General features: G+C 40.9%; 1 protein-coding gene across 2 annotated transcripts in view; it reads right to left on the bottom strand.

Moving 5' to 3' along the window:
- OSBPL7 (oxysterol binding protein like 7) overlaps positions 1-14,717 on the bottom strand; it is a 57,433-nt gene that overhangs the window by 7,882 nt on the left and 34,834 nt on the right. The window contains exons 10-20 of one of the 2 annotated variants that reach the window (XM_060780902.2): positions 13,901-14,033; positions 11,887-12,035; positions 11,147-11,254; positions 9,886-10,020; positions 6,799-6,892; positions 6,029-6,342; positions 3,598-3,735; positions 2,466-2,529; positions 1,891-1,969; positions 1,629-1,773; positions 583-727 (exon numbers count right to left, since the gene is read on the bottom strand). In XM_060780902.2, coding sequence (XP_060636885.2) covers positions 583-727; positions 1,629-1,773; positions 1,891-1,969; positions 2,466-2,529; positions 3,598-3,735; positions 6,029-6,342; positions 6,799-6,892; positions 9,886-10,020; positions 11,147-11,254; positions 11,887-12,035; positions 13,901-14,033 — 1,504 coding nt within the window. The remainder of the gene's footprint in view (positions 1-582; positions 728-1,628; positions 1,774-1,890; positions 1,970-2,465; positions 2,530-3,597; positions 3,736-6,028; positions 6,343-6,798; positions 6,893-9,885; positions 10,021-11,146; positions 11,255-11,886; positions 12,036-13,900; positions 14,034-14,717) is intronic. The other variant, XM_060780903.2, reaches the window with a different exon arrangement.

The following is a 14,717-nucleotide window of genomic DNA, read 5'->3' as shown; positions in this document are numbered from 1 at the left end:
ATCAGATTTTCATTGAAAAACTGTAGCAAAATGTGCTTGCTGCAGGATGCGATTTTCCTGCTTCTTGTCAGGGACTTGGATTGGATGGCCCATGAGGTCTCTTCCAATTCTATGATTCTATGATCCTAGGATGTCTGGCAAAAAACAAAGTTTTTGCAGTTTAATCAACTTCCCCCATGTTTTTATGGTAGAACCAATTAGGAAATTACATTTATAACCCAGGATCAAAAACTGTATTACAGGAAAAATAAAATCCTGATGAGAAAGCAAGGTTCCACAAATGTCACATTCATAGTTGCTTCAGAACTGGATATATTTTATGATTTTTAAGAATGGAGGTGGAACTGTATGCCAGATTTTCCTGTTTTACGTATCCTTTGACTACATCAGTCATACAATGGCTATACAATGTGTTTTCAAGACATCAACAAACAAAAACAAATATATCCAAAGATCAGAGCCATAGAAACTTTCAAGCAGACTCAACCATTATGGGATGTGAGATCGTGCCCATCCCCTTGAGGAGGACAGGTAGCTGTATTTTCCCATCTGCCTACTTCCTCAGTGAGGTCAGTTCCTTACTGGGCCTCCAGATGCACTTGCCGACAGGGGGCACACCGCGGTACAACCCATCGTGCCACTTCCCGAAAAGCCGGTGGATCACTTTGCCGCTGTGGCTGAGAATGGCGCCCTGCACCTCGTTGACCCCGGAGCCCCAGTACCTTGCCTGTTGGAGAGGAGAAGGGATAAGGGCAGAGAGAATGGCTTCATAAAATCAAGCAGGAATTGAATCAAGGGTGAAAGGAGGGAGAGAAATTGAAGACAGGGGGAAATTCCAAAAACCCTAAGATATTAGCACTAGCTACCACTTTTAAAAAGACAGAGCATTAACACTTGTATTGTTTTGTGTGTCATGTGCTATCAAAATATGACTTGTGTGCTGAGGAGCTTTTAGGAAAAAAAGTTGTTATGTGCATTCAAGCTAACTGCAACTTTTGGTGATCCTTTCATAGGGTTTTCCTGGAAAGACTTAATCAAAGGAGGCCTGCCATTGCCTTCTCTAAAGCAGAGAGGAAGACTTGTCCAAAGTAACCAATTGGTTTTCCATTTCCTTGATCTCTCCCAAGTCCTAGCTCAGCACCCTAACCACTACATCATGAAAAATACTTTTGAACATGGCCAAATAACCCCCCTATAAAAAAACCAAAAACAAGCAATTTTTGGAGTAACGAGAAGATACTACTCAAAAATAATGTGTTGGCAATAATGCTAATCCAGGGAAAACAGAACATTGTTGTTCTTGCTGTGTGCCTTCAAGTCATTTCCAAATTATGTTGACCCTAAGTTGAACTTATCATAGGATTTTTTTTTTGGATCTGGGAGTGTGGCTCTTCTTATCACAAAGTATAATGTGTTGGAAGTAACATTATTACTTGTGGCACGTTATGGCCAAGCTTTAGATCTTGCTACAAGGCAGACTTGTATGTTCAAATTCAGGTAGAACAATTTTAAAAGAGGAGTGGAGGAAGAGGCCTGGGATAATGATACCAGAGGGTGGGGTAAGAACAAGAAAAGAGGAGCATGGATATGCCAAGAACACAGATAAAGTACCATAGGCTCAAATGTACCTTGCAGAAGGTGAGTTTGCAATGGTAGGTGCTGTCTCTTGTGTTGCGAATCAGCACTTCACCATAATGCTCAATCCAGCGTTGGCCACTCAAGATGTTATGGATGCAGGAGGTCACCTTGTTCCATTCATAGTGATCCCCAAACCTTATGTTGAGAGAAAGAGAGCTAAGTAGGGGAGCAAAGAGGGTTTTTTTGGAGGAGGGCTTTGTTGGAGGACTCTACAGGGTTGAGAAAGAACAGGAACTAGGACTGGCAACTCACCTGGGAAGGTGGACATTCACTGTACCCACAGGGATGATCTCTAGGGATTTGCCCCAGAACTTATTCTTCCACTTCATGTCTAAACAAAGAGAGAAGAAAGAAGGGAGGTCATGCTAATTAGTTTTAGGGGCTCTCCAAATGTTATTGGAATGCAGCTTCCAGCAGCCCCACTGATACCTATTCTGGCAGGGAATGATTGGAGTTGCAATCCAACCTACTGAATATTACAAGTTGTTCCGCCATGCTGAACGCAAAGGCATGGTTTACGAGGTGTGATTTAAAAACTAACAGAACAGTTGTTGTTAGTCTGTGACTATTCTGACATAGAAGCACAATCCCCTAAAATGTAAAAATGTAAGGGATTGTTTCACTGGTACAAGAAAAGCATTTCATACATGCTTAGAAAATATATATTTTTTATCTTCAAGAGCTGAGTACCATAGTTGAAAAATGTTCTAGAATCATAATTAACTAGATGAAGGACATTTTTGACTCACAAAGCCAAGCCCACACTCTCCCCACTGTTGTCGTCCCCTCTGTCCAGCCATGTCCTTGATTTTACCTTGAAACCTCACCTTGCCAGAAAACAAAGTTGTCAGACTCTGCATGGCAGGCAGAGACAGGAGGATGGTGGCACACCTGCAATTGGGGGGGGGGGGGCAAGAAAAACAGTAATAAACCTCCAGCCTTGCCAAGATGGCAATGTTACAACTATCTCAACACTTGAAAATCTCCACTGGTGGAAAGCCCAGGCAGAAAAATTATTCCATTGATCAAACAGCAATTACTTGATACAGGCAGTCCCCAAGTTACAAACAAGAGGTATGTAGGTCTGTTCTTAAATAGAATTTGTATGTAAGCCAGAACAGGTACATTTTTAAGTGTAACTCCTGCCACACACACACACACACATTTTTCAAAATCCTATTATCACAGGGACAAAAAGTGGGATGAAATCTTCTGAACAGGAGCACAGACTGCAAAACAAACACCACAGGGACATTAGCCCTGGATTTTGAAAAAAATTGGCTTGTTATGGAAACAAGGATTGGTGATAAAGCTTCAGTTGAGACATCTTTTCCCCACAATAACTTTTTCAGGATGAATTTCACTTCCTAAGGGTAGATTTCTCTCACTTCTTCTTGTCTCACTCCTGTTCTTAGCTATAGTTGTTTATAAGTCAAATGTTTGTAACTTGGGAACTGGCTGTATACTCATTTTTTTTGTCAAAAAATAAACTACAAAAAACTGAGTGGACTTATCAATAGATCAGTTCAAGTACTGTACTTTAGCTCATCCCCTTCTCTGAGTTAGAGAGGCAAAAGGTGAAACCTTAGTCCATCCCTCTCTACTCTCTCTTCTCACCTTTCTGAATGCCTTGGGAGAAAAATGGCAGTGGTAGTCAGGGGCTGTTGGGCCTTTGAGGTGGCGCTGGTCTTACAAAATCCATAGCTTTAGCTCCAAAACCTGCCCACTACTTATATATGAGTATAGATGGTATACTTAGAATATTTCTCCTAATCTTTGACAGAAATCTGCTCCCTTGTTGATTCCCACCCACTGGTTTTCTCTCTGAGCTCAGATACATCATAGAACAGTTTTCTTTGAGCATCTGCGCAATGCCTATTGCAATATCCAAAGACTGCTCTCATGTGTCCTGCTCTTTCTTCCTGTCCTGTATCAAACACACTTGCAGATTTTTTTTACCTGTTCACTGACAAATCGAAAACCTTTGTCTGGCCGCACACACTCATACGTTTCTCCTAGGACAGGGTTGAATGGCTTGCTCCCAGCACGGAAGTAGGTAGAAGCGTAAGCAGATACGGCAAAGGCAGCCATGCAGATCTGTGCAGCAAACACAGAGAAAAAATGATGTTAGGAAGTGGCTGCAAGAAATGTAGACAGACTCACAGGAAGCCAGAAAGTAGTAGTAGTAGTAGTAATAATAATAATAATAATAATAATAATAATAATTTATTTGTACTCCACTACCATCTCTCCAAGGGACTCGGTGTGGCTTACATGAGGCCAAGCCCACAGTACATCAATAAACAAAAGCAATAACAAAACAATCAAAGCAATACAATTAATATAAATCACATAACAAAAAATAAACAATAAATCAACATAAGCATTTACATATAAACCAAAAGCCAATTCTGACACAATAATAATAATAATAATAATAATAATAATAATTTTATTTCTTACCCTCAGGTTACAACACAATTTAAAAACACGAACATAGCAAAAATTCAATAAATATACACACATTAAAACTACATTTCTATAAAATACATATTAAATACACAAAACAGACATCAAACAAAGGACATGAGTTTAAGATTCATAGTTAAAAACTGTCTGGGTAGGCCTGTCCAAAGAGATGTGTTTTCTGGGTTGTAGAACAGATGGTTAATTGCCAACAGCAATAGATTACTGCCAACCAGAAGGTGATAAGTTCGAAGTCCAGGTTGGATTGAGCACCCGACTGTAAAACCTAGCTTACTGTCCACCAAAGCAGTTTGAAAACAGCTGAGCTGTGAGTAGAGAAATTAGGTATCGCTTAAAGCAGGGAGGTATTTTACGACACCATAAAAATGCTGGTGATCAAAGAACAAGGAGGAAATACTAGAATCAAAGGGGCTCAGCATCATAGTAGATGAAGCAACAGCACCCCCATGTGACTGGAATCAAGCATTGCCATTAGGCACCCAAGTTGAAAAATACCGAAATAAGTCTATCTGTCTGTCTTTTATGTCTAAAAACTTCATGTTTGTCGTGTATGTGTGCATTGTGCTCTGCCCTGAGTCCCCTTCGGAGTGAGAAGGGCGGAATATAAATACTGTAAATAAATAAAGAGATGGTTTTTAAACTCTTGACTGCTGATCTAGCTGTCGGAGCTCTACCAACAGGTCATATTCCAGAGTCTTGGGGCAACTAATGAGAAGGTCACCAGTCGGGTTCTGGAAGACTGGAGCAGACTCCCCCGGAGGACCTAAGTGTTCTGGGCAGATTGTATGGCAGAAGGTGATCCTGAAGATAACCTGGACCCAAACCATGTAGGGCTTTAAAGGTCAAAGTCAACACTAATTGGCAGCCATTAGGATAGGTGTAATATGCTCCTAGATGTTCCTGTAACCAATCTGGCTGCTGTATTTTGAACCAACTGGAGTTTCCAAAGTTCAAACGTAGCTCAATGTAAAATGAATTGGAGAAGTCCAACCTTGAGGTTACTAGCATGTGCACTACCGATGATTACACTAACACCCATGGCAACATCTTATTAAAACCTGTGATGTGTAGGGTTTTTTTGGAGGGGGGGGGGGTGAACTCTGTATGAGAGAGTTCTAATGCCACATCAAACTACAAATCCTAACGTTTTATAAGAAGTAAACACAACAGTTCAATTGGAATCACAGTGCTATCATTCTGTAGTGTGCAGGAGGTCCTATGCTCTGCTAGACTAGTCATACCATCTTCCATAGACAGCAACATCAGGAAATACTCAATCCAGCTGGTGATCTCCATGTCAATGGAGGAATTGAATCTACTTTGGTTTTGATCCAAACTGTAAAAGCGCCATCTAGGATGCTGAACCACATCCTCCAAACAAAACAAAACTCCACCAGTTCCTCCACTTGAATGGGCTTGCCCTCAGAAAAGAGTGGGCATAGAAAGAAACAGCAAAAGACACATTTTAACTCCATAGGGAGGATGTTAGTATTTATACTCTGGATGTGGACAGTCACAGGTTCAATCTCTGAAGGTGCCAGGTGGGAGAGGTCACCGAGTACCTTCCTTATGTTTTGCACTACAACTTCTAAATTCCCTGACCACTTCCTAAGTTGAATGGTGCTTATGGGAGTTTCAGACCAAGACATCTGGAAGAGGACAGGGTGCATATTCCTGGATCATAGGCAGCATGATTACGTGGGACACACAACAGATCAAATCAGCCAGGAGTCCATGCAAACTGCCACTCTTATTCTATTACTGCCCTCTCCACTCTTGTCACCTTACTTTACCTAATGGTAAGACCAGCTTGCCAAAGAAATATGTAGAAAGGGCATTTTTGTCTGACCACTATAACTCCTATTCTAACAACAGGTAAGGAAGCAGTAAGAAGGTCACATACCAATCTTTCACAGGGATCCAGTGTGCGGCTGGCTGCATCCAACAGGGCGCTGTACTCTAGTTCCTCACAAAGCCGCTGCAAGGTGTTGAGAGGCTCATTCAGCTGTACCGGCATGGACACTTTAGAAAGATCCTTGCCAATGTTGTTGCGAAGGATGTTCCACACACTGACGTCACTGGCGTTGACATGAGAAACCGGCAAACAGTTTCGGCGCGTTATCCCAGGTCCTGGCCCAGGGAGGTACAAAGGGAGAGGCACTGGCAGACTCAGCATTGTTTCTGCAGGTTCCCCAAAACAGTGGACAATGGCTGGACCTGTGGGGAGGTACACAAACAACTACTATCCCACTGTGCATTGATCACCTTGCTGACTGCCCTATGTAGTAGGATAATAGGAGCCAGAAGGTGAGTATAGAGTCCTGCTGGAGAACCTAGAGCTTCTTACAAGGAAGCTCTCTAGGAATTTCTAGGTCTTCTCTAGATTCCAAGAGAGGCGTTCTCTGAGTAGAAAAATATATATGGTTTTTCCACTTTTGCAGAGGTCCTGCATCCCAACCTCTCTGAAAGTGGAGGTCTACCGTATATCATGGAGAAATGGTCCTGGTCATTTGGAGACACTCCACAAAACAAACAAACAAATAGGGACTCCCTAAGGTTTGGTACCGAAGGCCTATGGTTTTTGTCCCTCTTCTAGGTCCCCACCTTTCATTCATTGTGTAGCTCTTTCCCTCTGCAAACAAACCCACCAAAATAATTTCCTGGATCAACTACCTTTGTGGAACCGCCCAGGTCCTCCTGCCACCTCGGCCATTTCCTCGGAGATGCTATTAGTCACTTCGCTGATGCTGGACTCGTCATCCGTGGCCTGGAGGAGCAATAGGAGGTTACACAGGCCAAGGGAATTGCTGACTTTGCCAGGAAAGAGGAAGAAAGGAGGGGAAAGGAAGTGGCTGTGTGGGCATAAAGGGCATTTGAGGCAGGTCAAAAGCTTGAGCTAGAAGTACGTTCAGAAAATTCAAGGCACCTTGCTGGTATATATATAGATAGAATTCTTCAAAAAATAAAAAAAATTCCCCTGGGGTACTTCAAAAATGTGGCAGGTAGGGAAAATTCTTATAGAGCTGTGACCATAGCTATGTTATGAAGTTTGTGGGCACAAGCTCAATTCTCCCGGTCGAACAAACTCTAAAGAACAAGACCATGTCTGATGGGCGAGCTTGTAAGTCCCAACCTATTGAGAAAATGCAAGAGGAAAGGAAGATAATAGCTGGAAATGTATCCCCAGAAAACTACTACCTAGAAACCTAGAAGTTTAATGGACAATAAAACAAATTCATCATGATGTACAATGGGAAAGTTTAGGAGGCAAATGGTAGAGAAAATGGTAGAGAAAGATTTCATAGGATCAGTGAAGTCACTAAGGACTGAAATGCGGAGATCCCTGAAATGGAAGGAAAGGAGAAACCAAGACCTCCGGTTTCTAAACAGAAGGACTACTAAAGAGAAGTAGTTCACTTCTCCCAAATCCTACATGCTTCATTTGCATGACCCAAAGGATTTGTTGATTCACTACAAGAATGCCACAGTATTGGAAGCAAGTACCCAGAGTTGCGTCCAAAAGGAAAAATGTTGCAGAATAAAAGGAGAAGAGAAGATCTAAGTTAATATATGAAGGGTATGCATTCTGCTAAGTTTGTACCTTCCAACAGTGATATTAAGCTAAAAAAGGAAGGCTGCAAAAATAAAAGGATTCGAGAGGTTGTGAGATGGAGAAAGGGAGGCAAGGAGTGGAAAGGGACCAGCAATTGCTAGGCAGGAGGGAGTGGCGTGGCTGCTGACTAATTCACAAAGGATGGAAGAGAAAAAAGAAAGAGAAATGTGAAACAAACATAATAAAAAAGAATGGGAGACGTAACCATATTTTTAATGTTACACTCATCTATTCTATTATTTAGCAGTCCTATGGCGGCTTTTTAAATCTATTCTATAATCATGATAGTATATGTATGTGTGTGTGTGTGTGTGTATACATATATATATTCAGACACAACAACTTATCTGTAAATTAATCTCTTTTTTAAGCATAACTATGTAATCCTGTAATGTAAAAAGGAATAATTTCACCTTTTTTGCAGTCCACATATAACTGTAATTCCTTTTATAGTTACATGTTGTCACCATTTTGATGTGTTTTGTTTGAACTGTAGAACATCAGGTTCTATTTTTTCTGATTTTTGAAAATACAAAAATCTAAAAATAACTAAATTGTTACTTTTGAACAGGCAGGGATTACTTTGCCTGAAACTGCACTGGAAATTAATGATTCTTCAAGCATTAAAACTATAACTGTGATTAATTACTTTGTGTCTTTCCAAACCTTGGTATATATAGTGGGCCCTTGGCACCTGCTGGGTTGGTTCCAGAACCTCCTGTGGATACCAAAATCTGTGGATGTGTAAGACCCATTATATACAATGGCTTAGTGAAATACTGTCCCTTATATAAATGGGGAAAAATAAAAAAAAATGTTTTTGGGTTAAAAAAATTAACTTGTGAATGGTTCAATCCATGAGTAGAGGTTTTTGATATAGAGGACTAACTGTAGTTTATAGAAGAAGTGAGTTAAAGTAGGCAACATTAAATTGGGAAATGACAACATTGGTTTTGTACTTGATGGTTATTTCTTTAGTTATCATCAGGAGGAGCTTATTGGTTCACTCAAAGCCTGAACACAGAGCTGACCATGAGCACCCACAGCTAGTAAGAGTTTAAACTAGAACCATCCAAATCATGCGTATCAATTTTCGATTTTCTAATTGGACACTCCTCGGCCACAACTCATCTCTCTTAAAGGCCTGTACAAAAACACCAGACTTCATTTTCTAGCTGTAAAGATTTCTGCTATTGTCAGCCTCTTTCCCACCACTCATGGAGATCTGTCCCAAATACTATGTTGCAGCCACTTGCTCTGCATGTCATTATCAGGTTAATTTATAAGCCATGTTTAGATCATTCCATCTACAATAAGACTCCCAACGGAGAAGTTCTCCAGCCTCTCAACATATAGGTTGAGTATCCCTTATACAAAATGCTGGAGATCTCAAATCTTTTGGATTTGTTTTATTTCATTTGGTTTGTGGCAAATTTGTATGTACATAGCGAGATATTTTGGAGAAGAGACCCAAGTTTGAACATGAAATTGGAGATGGGATCCAAGCCTAAACATGGGATTTAGACTTGTATATAAGGTGTTCATATATATCTTATATACATAGTCTGGGGATAATTTCAACAATTTTGTGCATCAAACAAAGTTTGAGTAAAAAGTAACACCAGAAAGAAAGGACTTCACGATTCCAGCAGCCACCCAACTGAACCATTTTGGATTATGGAGCAATTTGGATTTTGGATTTCCAAATAAGGGATGGGTGAAAGTATGATAGTTGGGGCCCAGTGCTGGTAGCGCTACGCTGGTTGCGTAACGCAGCTCTGAATTAGAGAAAGGAACACATGTGTGAGACACAGAGACAACAAGGTAGTTTGGTAGAAAGGGGGAGGGGAAACAGGGAAGCATAGTCTTGTGAGAGCCACGTTGTGAAACTAGCGTAGCGCTACCAGCACTGGGTCCCAGCTATCATACATCCCTACAACTAAGGGATGCCCAACCTGTAGAAGGAGAAGCAGAACTTGAAAATATTACTTTTTTGGATGACATGTTGGAAGGGAAGTTTATAGGAACAGTTATCCAAAACACACATTTCCCCCATGTTTTGGAGCAAAGCATCTGAGTTCTGGGCAATGAATGTCTTTAAAAACTCCCTCCAACCAAGAACTTTAAAGAGCACCACATTGACTAACCTCATTTTCAGAAGAGCTGGCCGATAGGAACACCTCGCAGGCGTCAAAGAACTCGGTGTGCGAATCCGAGAGAGACACGATGCTGCGATTGGATAACTGCTGCTCCTGGCTCTTAACCAACAGAGTATTATTTGGCTGCAGGCCAGAGGAAGAAAATATGACCAAGAGATCAAAAACATGCAACAATGATTACTGAGACTTAATGAGTCAAACACAGAGAATACCTAAGTGACGGCATGCCCAACTCACTGCAGTAAATTTGAAGGGCTTTGGAATTATTTTTACCGCATTAAAGTACATTGGGGTGCACTGAATGACAATTTCATTAACTGGCAAGTGCTTTGTTGACATCTTCAGCACTAAGTAAGCAGAAACCAGGCAGTTCTTATGAGTAGAGACAGACAGATCTTTCAAAAATTACTTTTGGGGATTATAATTTCCAGAATCTCCATCCACCATAGCTGGTGGCTGGGGTTCCTAGGAGTTATAGAGCCAAATTAAGTTATTTGCTTTCACCCTTGGCAACAGCCATTTCCTATTTGATATCAGATGCTCAAAGGTGAATTGCCTTTGAATTTATCATGGCTGCAGTTGATACACCTGTCTTCCACAAATTCCTCAACTGCTTCTTTAGCCACTATAAGAATTTTTTGTGCGTGTGTGAGTGTGTGTCAGGAGCAACTTGAGAAACTGCAAAGACGTTGCCCGTTCTGCAAAAGGGGGGAATGGGTTTACAACCAGATTGTGGCTGTAAAGGACTTTTAACCTATGCTCTGTGACACAGTGGAGAACCAGTTTAAAGGGTGCAGATTTCCCATACAGCAGCAAGAGGCCCACTTTTCTTCTCTTTCCTCCCAATATAAGAAAGTAGAAGCAAAGGAGCAGGTTCTTATAACACAAGGAAGAAGGATAGTTCAATACAGTTCAGCAAACATTTAATTCAAAACTAATAATGTGTGAAATAAATCCAGTCTGCTTTGCAAACAGGATTTTAATCCTGCTCAGGAGTCATGCTTTGCTTACAAATGCCAGCTAAGAGGTGATGGTTTTGCATACTCAATGACTGAAAATAACCAGGGAATTGTCCCCACAGTCAGCCCCACACATACTTGTACAGGGAGAGGGCGGATGGAGCATTTGGTAGCCCTGATTTCAACCTTTCCAGTGGTCCAGAGTTCACCTAATTCCAAATCATTATCATGTATTTTGAAATTATCCATTCTATATCACTTTGAGCAACTGTCCCACATGGATTGCTCACCTCATCTGGGTTGAATGAGGCAAAAGAGTCCAGGGTGGTGTCTGAGGAGATGGAGAGAGAATGAAAGCGGCGGATACATTCAGGATTGTCCAGTGTCTGCAGAGAAGTCTGGAAATGGAAAGGATGGGTGCTTGAAAAGTTGATGGCATGTAGTAGCTTTCTGGGAAAGGGTGGGCAAGCTGAACTATAAGTGCTCCCCACACTCAATTATTCTATCTCCTGAAATCACTACTTAAGAGAACCAGCCATAAAATAATTTTTTAAACAATTTTCAACATGTTTTGGGGCAATTTTGGTCCCCAAATCAATCAACCCACTTCCCAAAACACATAACCTGTCCACCCCAATCTAAAAGTTAACCCCCAGGAATACATATTTCTAGAACCTAGAACATGCAGTTAAGTCAGTTGATACATGTGGAGGTTGACTGAGATTGTATTGTTCCAATGATAGGATACTCCAGAGGCCTCCCCATCAGCTCCTATGTTCTATAAGGACCTTCTTATAGTAACACCAGAGGCACTCCAAGTGGCCAGCTACTGGTCAAAGGACATTTAATCAACTACCAAGCTTGCAAACTTTGTGTTTTGTATGTTTGTTTGTTAAAAAATGCAACACAACTTTTTGGTTTCCTCCTGACACAATAAATAAATAAATAATGTTTGAGAACAGGAGTTTCAATGCTAAGGAATGAAACCATTAACAGGCCACCCTCCTAAAGAACATGGCTCTGTCCTTACCGCAGCTGGAGAAATTCCATAAGCACCTCCACGTCCAACTGGTGCCGAAGGGCCAGCAGAATGCTGCAAATCTAGTGTCTGTTGCAGTTCTTGAAGACGGTCTCGTTCCGCACTCAGAACAGCCAACACACTGGTGAGGGACCCATGAACTGGCAAAGGAAAGACATTTGGAAAAGAGAATACTATGAGTCCAAGGAATTCAATGTTGAGTGCAGGCTTCATAATATCTTGAACAGCAAGTTTCATATTAAAATACACTCCAGTCCCTAGCTCAAAAGGGGACTATGGCCAAACTGAGAATACAGTTTAGAGTCAACATAACTTAAAGAATCTGCCTGCCTCTTGTGCTAGACAAATCTACATGAGCCATCACCAAAGCTGGTGTCTTGTCTAATGAAGACTTTAGCACAGTTTAGGACATGGTCCTCTAGTTTAGGACATGGTCCTCGCTTCTAAACAAACACTTTGGATTTTTGGATGTATTATTAAAAGATCCATGATTACGAACTGATTGTGATCAAGCATGATATTTACATTTACAACAACAAAACTTTATTTATATACCGCTCTATCTCCCCGAGGGGACTCAGAGCAGTTTCCAGGCAATATCATCAATACATACGAAGTAAACAACATAAACATAAAATTAACAAGACAATATAAGTGTAAAAAAATCACAATAGCACATATACATTTAAAATAATACTGCCTGTTCAAGGCAATTTAAAAGGCTGGGGCGAGGCTAGTGCAATTTGTAGAGGGCCCGGGAAATTAGGAAGAGTCTATAGCTGTTCATTTCCAGGGCCTAATAGGAGGAAGCAACCTGGGGAATTGGTAGAAAAAGATATGGCCATATTCAACAGTATCTGGGGCTGAGCTACTAGTCATTCTCAAAGACTTGTTTAAACCACCAGGTCTTCAGGCTCTTATGAAAGGAAGGGAGGGATGGAGCCAGTCTTATTTCTCTAGGAAGGGCGTTCCAGAGGTGGGGGGGCACCACCGAGAAGGCCCTCTCTCTCGTCCTCACCAACCCTGCTTGTGACAGTGATGGGAGCAAAAGGAGGGCCTCCCCAGAAGATCTTAAAGTTTGCACAGGTTCATAGAGGGAGATTCGATCACGAAGATAGGCAGAGCCCGAACCGTTTAGGGCTTTATAGGTCATAACCTGCACCTTGAATTTAGGGTGCATGTACCCTACAGAATTAATGCAGTTAAACACAACTTTATCTGCTATGGCTCAATGCTAGGAATCATGGGAGATGTAGTCATACAAGGTCTTTGGCTGTCTTGGTCAAACAGTTTTGGTGCCTCACCAAACAAAAACCGCCATGATTCATTGCATTGATCCATGAAAGTGGAAGTGATGTTGAACTTCATTAATTTTACAATGCAGATGTACCCTTAAGGTTGACACCATGAAAACTTTCAAGCACTTCAGAGACAACTTGCGAAAGTCAACATTTATTTTTGCATAAATCTTGGTAAGAAACAAATTTCAACAAGTTTAGGTAATAAAAACCAATTTTTGGTTTCACATGAAGATGATAATAGAACCATCAACATCGGCTTGAGTAAACTGGCCAAATTTTAGTAGTACTCAAGAAGTGGCGTGAGCTTGTGTGAGTGCATGCATTAGAGAAAGACCAGAGGTAGGAGAGAAATGAATTAGGGTCAGGGTTTGAGTGTCTCTTGGCTCCGGACCATGTCCTGCATGGTCTGGAGCCAAGAGAGCCACAAAGTTTAGTTTTCTTTTGATACAGAATCTGGATTATCTCAATCACGAAACTTGTGATTTATTGTAATAAAGATCATATACATTGGTGGAAAATTACCAATTTTAAAATAACAATGGAACATGCTTTCATTACAATTGCTCTCTCTTTTTCCACCTGGCCAAAATTGGAATTAGTATTTTTGGATTCTGCCAGCAATAAAAATAAAATTCAGGTCAGGTAAACTGTCATGGTTGGGAGTTGCAAACAAAGGAAGCAATGTGCACTGGCCATAGAGATACCTTTCTGAGCTAAGATCCAGAAACTTCTCTGCAGCTGGCTGTATTCTGGAGGAACACTAAAGATGGCCTGATTCTGACATGACTCTAGGTATCTTGAGAGGTTGGGCACAGAGCCATGAAGTCGTCCTACCTGCTAGGAGAAAAAATACCCATGTTTATACATTTAGCAAAACAGCTTCCTAATCATACCTTTCTCCTCCTCCATTTTACTTTAAATTGCTTTCTCTTTTGTCCCAGAAAAGCACTGTATACTCATTATTGATTTCACATAAATACATAAACTAGACCGCAGCTGGGAAAATCACATTTTGAAAAGAAATTTAGTACAGTTTTGGAGTCAAGATGTTCCTAAAATAATTATCTACTGCTATGGTACTTTCTCTTTACTATTTTGCTTCTCAAAAATAACTGAACTGGCTTATTGTAATTACTTTAAAAATGGAGTGCGGTATCATAAGGCACAGCAAGTACCAGTATTCTAACCATGTGATAGTTGTCCTCCACCATCTAGCAAGGTCTCACTTCAATAACTTCAGTAACAACGATAACTTATAAACACCATTAATACAGAGAGGTTAGTGCCACTGGGGCTGCATCTACACTGTCATTTAATGTAGGAAACACATTTGCCTGGTACATCCACATGACACACACAGGATAATGCACTCTAACCTGCGGTAAAATAAATACTGGAAAAGGTCCGAATCATCCATGATGATCTGAACTTTTCGTGGTGTTTCAGCAGTGGATACTGCCCTCGTGGATTGCCAGATGTAATCCAATATGAGATCCCTAAAACCATCCCACATTCTTTAGG

This window comes from Anolis sagrei, chromosome 6 (genome assembly GCF_037176765.1).
Source record: "Anolis sagrei isolate rAnoSag1 chromosome 6, rAnoSag1.mat, whole genome shotgun sequence".
NCBI lineage: Eukaryota > Metazoa > Chordata > Lepidosauria > Squamata > Dactyloidae > Anolis > Anolis sagrei.
The sequence above is the reverse complement of the archived record's forward strand: the minus strand, read 5'-3'. Positions and strand labels throughout refer to the sequence as shown.